At 40.2% G+C, this 10,154-nt stretch overlaps 1 protein-coding gene across 2 annotated transcripts; it reads right to left on the reverse strand.

Moving 5' to 3' along the window:
* Nucleotides 1-4,601: 4,601 nt before the first annotated feature.
* On the reverse strand, nucleotides 4,602-8,418 carry tnip2 (TNFAIP3 interacting protein 2). 2 transcript variants are annotated; one of them, XM_034888563.1, is made up of 6 exons: nucleotides 7,726-8,418; nucleotides 6,772-7,074; nucleotides 6,493-6,582; nucleotides 6,024-6,287; nucleotides 5,751-5,867; nucleotides 4,602-5,243 (listed from the first exon to the last, which is right to left on the reverse strand). In XM_034888563.1, the coding sequence occupies exons 1-6, from the start codon at nucleotides 8,041-8,043 to the stop codon at nucleotides 4,965-4,967; spliced, it is 1,371 nt and encodes a 456-aa protein (XP_034744454.1). In that variant the 5' UTR covers nucleotides 8,044-8,418; the 3' UTR covers nucleotides 4,602-4,964. The 2 variants fall into 2 exon arrangements, with proteins under 2 accessions (XP_034744454.1, XP_034744446.1); XM_034888555.1 differs by having other exon boundaries at nucleotides 4,602-5,246; nucleotides 7,726-8,416.
* Between the last annotated feature and the right edge of the window lie 1,736 nt (nucleotides 8,419-10,154).

The following is a 10,154-nucleotide window of genomic DNA, read 5'->3' on the forward strand; positions in this document are numbered from 1 at the left end:
GCAACCGTTTTTGAGCCGAGAAACAGTCTGGGACATCACCCCGTGTAGAACAACATATTAAGGTTTTAACACTTCTTTTTTGTACTTATTAAACAAACAAGATGTAGCGTTTTGAAAAGTGCGATTTAGAGGTGCTGGTGGGCAGATTCGTTGGACAGAGAAAGTTGACGGGTTCTCCCCGTGTTCATGCTAAGCTAAACGAACTGACTTCATATTTAACAAATGAACATGAGAAATGTACCAAAGTTAGCGTAACTCAGGCAAGACAGCAAACGCCTACCCCCCACAATGTTGAATTTATGCTGGATTTGGAGTTATTTAAACAAGTGAGAAAATCCCCTTCACGTTAAAGTGATCATGCCCATATGGGCCTGGTGAAGAGCGTGCACTGCTCGCGACAAAGCAGGAATTTTACCCATTGTTGCTGCTCTGCATGTCTGCGGCTACACAAGGTTGCAGGGTGAGTCACGCCCTCAAATAAATACGTGTTCCTTTTGGGAAATCCACTAATTGACAGTCATAATCAATGTAGAAGGCCACTGAGTCATGCAGATCCCAGGGTTCAGTTTCAATAATTGAACAAGAAAAGCCAATGGGCTACTTCAGGTATTTACATATGTAGCCCCATGTCATATATGCACATGAAACTCGAGGGAAAATTGATATGAGGCAGTTTTGAAATGAAGTACATTCCCTCAGGGTAAAGTGAGCATGAAATGAGTTAACAGCACTGACAGGACATTAGTAGCCGTTAAAGCTTTTGCTTGGCATTAGGGTTAGTTTTTATTTGAATTAAATAGAGGCATAATGACATTTGTCAACTTTTCATAACTGCAGATTTTCCCTTTTTGCCATCTCGTGCCAACATATGCTCTATTGAAATGTGGATCTGTCTTTTTTAAGCTTGGGAAAACTTAAAACTTGTCTTGAGTTTCAAGTTGTAGTTCATTTTTGTTGCTATAGCCTAACCTTATTTCTCTATTTGCACAACTATTTAAAGGTAAAGAGATGCCAAACACTTGAGGATGGAGGATATTCATATATTTAATTCTTTAAAACTATAATGGTTATAAGCAGCTCTTCATTTTTTTAATGCTCAACTCTTCTGCTGTAAAAGTATTGTGTTGATTTCTTATAGTCAAAGCCAAAAAGATCATGAGTAGAGGAAGTGAGTTAGTTATGTTCCTCACAGAGGCGGTTAACTCACTTTTTAAAGAGTGAAAACCAAAGGATTTCACAATGAAAAATGCCCACTCCTACAGTACAATTTGATGATTTATTGAACTGTGGTAAATGTACCTCATGCAAGGGCAAGACAAAAGGTCTGGGTTTGTGAGAGCCACCAAAGCAGAGCTGACTCAGAATTAATTTCAGCTATGAATGACTGTCTGGCTGTAAAATGTGCTCGCTCTCAGTCACCAGTGATGTAAGATGGGATCTACCACATTTGAGCAAATGCCCCACAAAACTACACTAACGTAGACAAGCCAAAAACACCGAGCAAAATGTCTGAGAGACAAACGTGGGCCGTGATCTATTTAAAACATGAAAATTGGCACAGATTTGCCTTTTCTGATTATATGCAGAGATAAGAGCCACTTAAGCCAGCCATTTCCCATCATTAAAGAATAGATGTAGAAGTTTATAGAAGGTCACTTGAAAAGAAGTTTCCAACATTTCTTCTTTCAAAATGTTCCATTGTTTTGACCTTTGCTGTAAATTAGGTCTTGGTTGAAGAAAAACAATGGTGCACTCAGAGCTGACAATAACAGGGGCAAGTGCCAATAGGGTTATTAGAAGAGATCACAGCAGCCTTGTAGCTTGTAATCAGAATGCTGATCTATTCATTTTCAGCTGCCTGGAGCGCTTCAGGATCACAAAATACTTCCAAAGAGGGAATCCCCCCCCCCCCCCACACTCCCTTTGTTATTGGCTCAAATTTACCACAATGCTGTTTTTGATGTCCAAAAATGGACTTTCTAACCAAATCTTTTAATAAACAGTCAGCAATAATATGAACTACCTCAAACAACATACGTTAAATCAAAAATAATCTGCTCAAGTCGACAGCACTCCATTTCCAAATAAACATTTCTGCTTTTTTGGGAATTCCCTTGTGATGGCGGGAAATTCCCGTTCTTTTAGGATACACATTAAGATTAAAGGCCGTATCTATCCATTCTGCATTTGTCTGGATAAGTGTCAGTGTCAAGAAGTTTTCCCTCTTTGTTAAAAGTATACAACAGCTACCTCAGTACATCCTGATGCTTTGAAACTAGTTTCCAACAGGAACTGATCTACAGCTGTCACCTGACTCTTTGTTTCTTAGAAAAGTTTCCAGACACTCAGGTGGTGACTTGTGACCTAGTTTTTTCCACACTCAGATTGGTGGGTAGCGTGTTTTTCTGCATTGAAGTTCAGTCACTTATAGACCCTGTTTTAAAATGCGTGGGTGTATGGGGCGTGGGGGAGAATCCCCAGCAGACACCTCATGGCCTTTTTGGGGCCTGTGTGTATTTTTTACCAGTCTGCGTGTGGTTGGCTTAGTACGAGATACTGAAGTTGCCCTTTAAAGCCAAAATTGGAGCAAATTGTTCTGTGGGCACATGAATTGGAGCTTAGTTGGTGTGTAAATGAAATAAATGTGTTGGTAACTAATTCAGCCACAAATATCTTCCCCAGTTAGCTGATGAGTAAGTTCGCATGTGACGCTGCCTGGTGTCATTTGAGTGCTTTGGCAGTTGGGTGATGTGCCAGCTGTCAAATCAAATATCTTCATTTTGATTTGAGATGTCCTTCAACACTTTAGTTTAAGCATAAAAACACTCAAAAAAATAATTCAGAAATCTGCTTTTTTCAATCTGGTTGAATCTGGTTTTGGTGGAAAACGTTGAGATGGACCACCAAGATAGATTAGTTTCTCAATAAATCCATACTTTTGATATTAACATTAAAATTATATACTTTACAGTTCTACATTTTGGGAAATACATTAGTCACTTCCTGACAGAAAGTTAGATAAGATTAATACCACTCATGTTTGTACAGTAAATATGAAGCTACCACTAGCAGTTAAGCTAGCTAGCTAGATAGCTAGCCTGGCTCTATCAAATGTTACAAAATCTTCTTATCGGCACCTCTAAAGCTAACTAATTAATGTTTTATCTTGCGTGTTTAAGCTGAACAAATATTTTGCAGACTATTTCTCAGCAAAGTCTTGTTTACCATATAACAATCAGAGCCAGGTTATCTTGTCAATGTGCTAAACTAAGCTAACCAAGTGCTCGCGTTAGCTTAAGCTTCTCATCGCAGTCTTGGTAAGAACACAAATAAAGCAAATATAGAAATATTTTATGCAAGATTATGCAACTAGAAACCACATTTACTGTTATCCCCATAAATTACACAAGTAAATAATAGTGCTACAGATGGTCGCACGGTTAGCTACAGTTTGCCAAAATTAGCTAACATAATCTATTTGTTGAGCAAGACTCCTAACTGTATTGCACAACAATTTAACTTTTCCTATGCAAGATGATAAGAATGTGTGAGTTATGTATGAGTCTTCTTTAAAAACTCATATTTGTGCTTTAAATGAGCTATTATCTGATCAAAAATACAACAACAATGCAGCAAATGGAGTACGTGTTCACTCGCACACAGAACACAGTTTTTTGACTATGTCTTGTCTGTGCACGGCAACTGCCTACTTCCTTTTAAAACAGGGGATGTCCAGCTTCCTGTGATTACTACACTAAACCCATGACAACTGATTCACCAAACAGCACTATAGACCCTTTTGTGTCAAAATGATACTTCACAGTGACTGACTGCAGTTGTTGAGGGTTCTTGGATGTAACTGGAGCTACCGTCTTTCTCTTGTCTTCTCGTACCCCTGTAGTGTTTGCCATAGTCACACAACAGCTGGGAATATGGCCGTGACACTACAGCGTGCCCATTCAGGCAATACCGGGAAGGGGTTTTCCACGTGCGCAAGCACATACACGTGACACAGATGGACACACACACACACACACACACAGACACTAAAAAGACATGCACACAGACTTCGATTAAGTAGTGCCAACATTTCCGTGGTTAGGCTATGATCTGTGGTTACAGCTTGAGGCTGCAGACTGTCTCATGAATTAAAATATACCATGCGATAATGAAACACTTAAAGCTATATAAATCACTGTAAGATAAAGTATGGGGAAACAATCTTTTATTACAAAAATAATGTGCCATCTTAAGAAAGACAGCACTAGATCTCCCAAAAAAATGAACATATTATTGTCAGTTGGGATACAAGCTTTACATAAACTGTTTAAAAAGTGGAGCAAACATTTTTTCCAGTTGTAATGTAAAGGCAAAAAAACATTGCAGAAGAATGCTTTGCCTTTCCTATTATTTATGCAAAGAGAATAAATATTAATATAATAGGTATATATTTTAAATCTGTTAATATAATTTACAGGACAGAAATATGTAAAGTTAAATCAAAAAGAAACTAGATAGCACCAAAATAAGAAGCTTATGCGTCATGAATCTCTTGCTCGTACAGTTTAGTTGTTAGCTAAATGTCAAGAAAGTGCAACAGGTTTTTAAATTGACACATTGAGGTATATGATATTCTAGATATTGCATTGGCATCCACTTTCCCACCACAATAGTCTCCTGCCTTGCCACAGGAGAACACTAAGAACCTGACGCTGGATATTTATCTATGCAAACTTCAGAAAAGCCTGATGAACTCATTTTCTTGCAACAGGGGAACTTTAGGATGTACAGTTTTGCTTCACTATGTACAAACATCTTAAATCAGTCGTTTCATTTGTAGTCAAGTCTTTCCAAATTGGAAACTCCACTCAGGTTATTTTCTGTCGTGTAGTGCTGCTCTTCAGTGTTCAGTTGCTGTAAGCAAGAGATCATTTTGTCTTTTCTAAAAAGGAGTGTTGATCCGCCTATAGTTTGGCACACTCTTCACAATGGTTCAGGTACTCTGCGGCGTCTGTGTCGCTGAACGTGGCGAGGCACCGCGGGCACTGTAACTCCGATAGGCCTGGACATTGGTTCCACGCGGGGCTCGGTGTTGCTGCCGGCACCGCAGCAGGCGGTTGCTGCATCTCAGCAGCGACTCTCAATAGAGGCTCTGAAGAGTCCTTATGTCGCCTCGAGGTGATCCTGTGTCCTATGTGCACACGGCACATGGGAACCACTTCTCTGTTCTCTCTGCTTGCTCCCTGCTGGAAACAATTAGGTACATACACAGTTAGGATCGCACAAGCCAACACATATGGGAATATATGAAAGGTAATGTGCCAAAAGATGCATTCATAGGGCTGCCCAATATGAAGAAAATATCTAATTGTGATTATTTTTGACTCAGATTGCCATATGATTCACAATATTGTAAGGAATGAGAATTTGGTACCATTTTCTTTGAAAATAATAAAAAAATGTTTTTAATGATTATAGTGTGATTTGTGCAAGATTTTTTTTCCTTCGATAACATTTGTAGGCTGGGATGTCTCTGCAGCGGGCAAAGCAGAGAAAGGGGAGGTAACAAGATCTGCACTTTCATTTTCTAAAAAGGCAGAGCAGGATAACCAGGGCTCGGTTTACACCTATCACCATTTCTAGCCACTGGGGGACCATTGGCAGGCTGGGGGAACGCATGTTAATGTTAAAAAAAAAATCATAAAAGTGACATTTTCATGCAGTGGGACCTTTAAAGGCTGTAGTCTCACCTGTTTGTGTAGCTGCTGTTTTAACTGATGAACCTGCTCCTTAAGGTCTTGGATCTGGCCTTGTGCCCGCTCTCTGTCGGCACGCTCTGACTTAAAGTCGTCTGCGTAGATGAGGACCTGATTTAAGTAAAATAAATAAATTGGTTTAAAAAACAAAAACAAAAAAAAACAGGTGTCTCAAGAGCTGCATGCCGTCAAATTCTCCAACTCAACAATCTCAGACTCAGTGTAGCAGAATGCTGAGATGTACTGAGGCCACGATGTAGCACCGACCTGCTGTTTCAGAGTCTGGATGCTCTCTTGATCTTGCCTCCTCATCTCTTCCACTTCTCTCCTCGTTTGTGCACACTCGCTCATCTTCTCCTCGAGCAAGCCGTTGAGCCTGGAAATCTCCTGATGAAGCAAGCCGGTGCTTATAGAGCCAAGCCCGGGCATCAAGCCCGGCCCGGAGGTCTCCTTCAGCCTCAGGCATAAACCTCGGATATAGTCCTCCCTGCTGGAGTCATACTTCTGCCACTGGGAATTCAGACTTTGGACCTAAAAGCAGGGGTTACCACAAAAAGGTTAGATCATGCACCCTGTTCGGTATTTCAGTCTGATGTGGAATATAAGCACATTATCGTTGATTTTAGGAGGCATTTTAATATATATATATAAAAAAAAGAAATACACCACCTTAATACCACGTTTAAATGTTTGACTTGAGGGAGAAATATAAGTGTATTTATTAACCACAACTTACATATGCCACACGCTGCTTTAGCTGTTGATTCTCCTCCTGAAGTTGATAGATTTGGGCGGTAACACCACTCTTGTTGAAGCACTCTGTCATCTGTAGAAAATGGTGGATGAGGTTACAACAGGGCCCTCCAAAAAAGAAAAAAAAAACTAAAACAAAAAGTGCTCTTTTAAAAACGTCTAATATACACAAGTAAATAAAGGGCAACAGTCACTCCCCAAAAAGTATTTAAAAAAAACAATATATCCAACACAGTCGAAAGAGTAACACACACACACACACCTCCTTTGACTTTTGTTGCTGAGCCACATCCTCCACTTCTCCTCCCCCCTTCTTATCTTTCTCCATCCTTGCCAGCAGCTCCTGGCACACCTTCACCGTGGCGCCCAGCTGGCTGCGCAGCTGGTCAGCCTCCTCCGCCAGAGATGTGCAGAGGACGGCTCGGGTGGCCTCGGACCGATCCCTCTCCTCCAGGGCCGAGCGCAGCCGGTGGATCTCCTGGTCCTTCTCGTGGTCCGGCTGACACCTGACGCTCTCCAACTCCTGCTCCTTTTCTCGGAGCTTCACCGTCAGCCTCTGGATCTCCTGGGAGCAAGACGGGGAGATTACATTGCATGACCCTATCAGTTTGTTATGTGCAATCTTCTGGCATATTTTAGGTGTTAAGTTTAGTCTACATACAAATAAATGCATTAAAAAAAGCGCTATTGTTATTATATAATCACGCTACCAGGGTTTAAAACTAGCACCATCTACTAGCCAAATGCTGGTAAAATCTGCAAGTGGCTGGTAGATTTGCTTCACTCACAAGGCCAAAGCACCAACACTGGTAATCTAATGAGTGGCTGGTCAAATCTGAACACTCACTATCCATTAGGCATACGGATAAAAAAGTTAATTTTGATTGCTACCAATATTTGATTTTCTTTCAATCATGTATCTACTTTTATCTCTGATATGTTGCATACACACACACACACGCCAAATGCTGGTAAAATATGCAAGTGGCTCGCAGATTTGCATAAATATATATGTGTGTGTGTGTGTGTGTGTGTGTGTGTGTGTGTATGCGCAGACAACACACACAGTATTAGCCAAGAAGTGTCCCTACATGAAACAGACCTGTGCCACTGTAGTAACTTTTCTCCATCAACTCATTTCAGACTCCATTGTCTACAAACACTCATCTGCATAACATCATACATTAGCTTAAGCATTCTCACAACTATGTTTTACCTCAGTTTGTCGCGATGCCTTGAACTCCATTTCGTTCCTTTTCTGTTTCAGTTTGCATATTTCTTTGCACAAGCTCTCCAGCAAAGACTTGGACGGCCCGATGACCACAGACTCGTTGTCCCCCACACTCATGTAGATCGTCTCATATCTCCCCAGCCTCGCTTTCAAATCCGCGATAACGTTGTCTTTGACATGAATCTGTTTGTTCAGGAGCTCAATTTCCTGCCGCGTCTCATGATACAGGGTGTTCAGCGTGCTGCAACTCCGCAGTTTGTCTTTCAGCATGTCGTTATCAGAGTTTGTACTGACGTTATCCATAGTTGGCTTCGTAGATTTGACCGACAAATATTTTAATGATCCAGCATTTGACGTCTCTGCTTCGAGCCCCGTGTCTTTCGAAATGGACCTCGAAGGTGTTGAGAATAATATCTCCGTACAGTCTTGGGGGATTTCCTAGGGAACTTCCCCGCGGAGTTTTTTGAGCTTCGTCAAACTGAGCCGCCCTGCTTGCTCTAAAAGACTCACCGTCGACCGTCATTTGGAGCTGAAAAAGGGGTTTATAGCCTGTCGGGACAAATGGTAAAGAAAACAAAGACGAATATTCAATACAAGCTACAGAAGTTTTAAGCTAGTTAGGTAACGTTACCACCGGAGGCTGAGAAGAGAAATAGCGGTGCTGCCTTCACTGCAGTCGTAAACTCGGACACTCGAAGCGAGAAGTGCAATTTTTCAACGCACCCAAGTGCTTTTGATTAGCAACAGCAACAAAGTTGCTAAATTGTAAACAGCTAAAAGTGTTCATATTAAGTTGTTTGTGTATATATATATTTATATATATTTGCAAACTGGGCCACAAAGCTTTGGAGTGAAGGGGGAAAACGTTCCTATCATGCATCTCATAAACAAAATTGTTTAATCCCAGCAGGTTATATAAGGCTTCAAATATAATATACAAGTACTAGCTAATATTTTGCATGGAACAACATTAATACAAAAGTACAGTATTACATTTTCCCAACGGTAGTTTACAGGGTTTACAAGCCACATACCCCTTCAACGTCACGTCAGTGCATAAGTGTCACAACAAATTCCCCACAATCTTAAATTGTTTGTTTTTCCAACGGCTATGAAGGCATCATCCTTATTGCATTCGTTTCTCTTTATTATGATGTCATTTATTATGGCCTTCAACAGCCTGGGTTGCGCAGTTACGGCCGCACCAGTGAGTGTGTAGCTGTGCAGACCGGACTGGCTGATTCATACAGTAGGACCTGACCCTTGTCTGGCTCTTAATGATCCTGTGGGGCATTTCTGCTTTCTGACATTTTGGAACATGCACTATATCCGTTACCGTAACTACTTATCTACGCTATACATTTTAGGAATTCGCATATAGTGTCATTGTGACATCATGGTTTACTGTATAACTGTCTTTTAAATAACAAATATTCCAATGATATCATTCTGTATTCTAGAAAAAATGTCACTATAGTGAATAATGAAAATGACTGCTCAAATAACATAATTCATTGTTTTTGATGACAGATGTATTGTAAAAAGGAATGAAAGAAGTATCCAGATGATGTAGGCCTATTTAAAAGTTTATAACAAACACGGTTATAAATAAAAAAAGGATGGAATATACACTATGACTCAAGTTTAAAAGACAAGTAGAAGTACGCATTTTGAATAATGTTCTGTCAGTCTTGAATTTGTCACTTTTTTCTCTTCAGCAAAATATGTATGTTTCAGCTGGTCAGGGAGGAGCTAATTGGATCCATTTATAGCGTTTGGTATTTTAATCGAAAATGCAAGATTTTGTAGTGATTGCATGTTTACCATGTTAAATCCTAATTGTCTACGTAACTTCAATTTAGTACTTGAAGTGCAATTAAAAGAATGGAACTCTGAAAGGTTGTGTATTATTCTATAGTGGTAGAAATTGAGGTACTCAAGTCAGAGCTTGAAATTGTACTCAAGTAGGCTACAGTACTTGAGGAAATGTACATCCACTTATTTTACCGATAAGTACAGCCCTTTTCATTGGTATTACACACAATGCATATGTATATATTGTTACGTGAGCAAAACTCCATTCCCTTCATAGTTGGACCCTGGGCTGAACAAACTTTGTACTTTTAATCAAAAGGAAACAATGTAGGTGTAGAGTTAAAGACCTTCAGACATTTATTTAAGAGGCCAGTCAGTTGGCCGGTGGGGAGTCCCAGGTATTTCTGAATTGGTCACACATAATGTCACATGTGACAGTCATGTGACAGTTGCCAGACTCACATGAATCAAGGTGTGAAGTGGGTAAAAACGTGGGAAGGTGTCAGGGGTGGGATTTTAAAAAGGTTTTTTTTTGGCTTTCCAGTTACCAGTCACGTTAAGTGCAATTCAGAAGCAATTGAGTTGAAACTGCAGATCCA

Source organism: Etheostoma cragini, chromosome 2, assembly GCF_013103735.1.
Source record: "Etheostoma cragini isolate CJK2018 chromosome 2, CSU_Ecrag_1.0, whole genome shotgun sequence".
Lineage (NCBI taxonomy): Eukaryota > Metazoa > Chordata > Actinopteri > Perciformes > Percidae > Etheostoma > Etheostoma cragini.

Bases quoted from the DNA above. Each gene is read 5' to 3' on its own strand.
- tnip2 (XM_034888555.1), bottom strand. From the start codon at position 8,043: ATGGATAACGTCAGTACAAACTCTGATAACGACATGCTGAAAGACAAA. The intron at 7,075-7,725 runs GTAAAACATAGT...TCTTGCTCCCAG, and splicing joins AGGCATCGCGACAAACTGAG to GAGATCCAGAGGCTGACGGT. The intron at 6,288-6,492 runs GTAAGTTGTGGT...CCCTGCTTTTAG, and splicing joins TAAAGCAGCGTGTGGCATAT to GTCCAAAGTCTGAATTCCCA.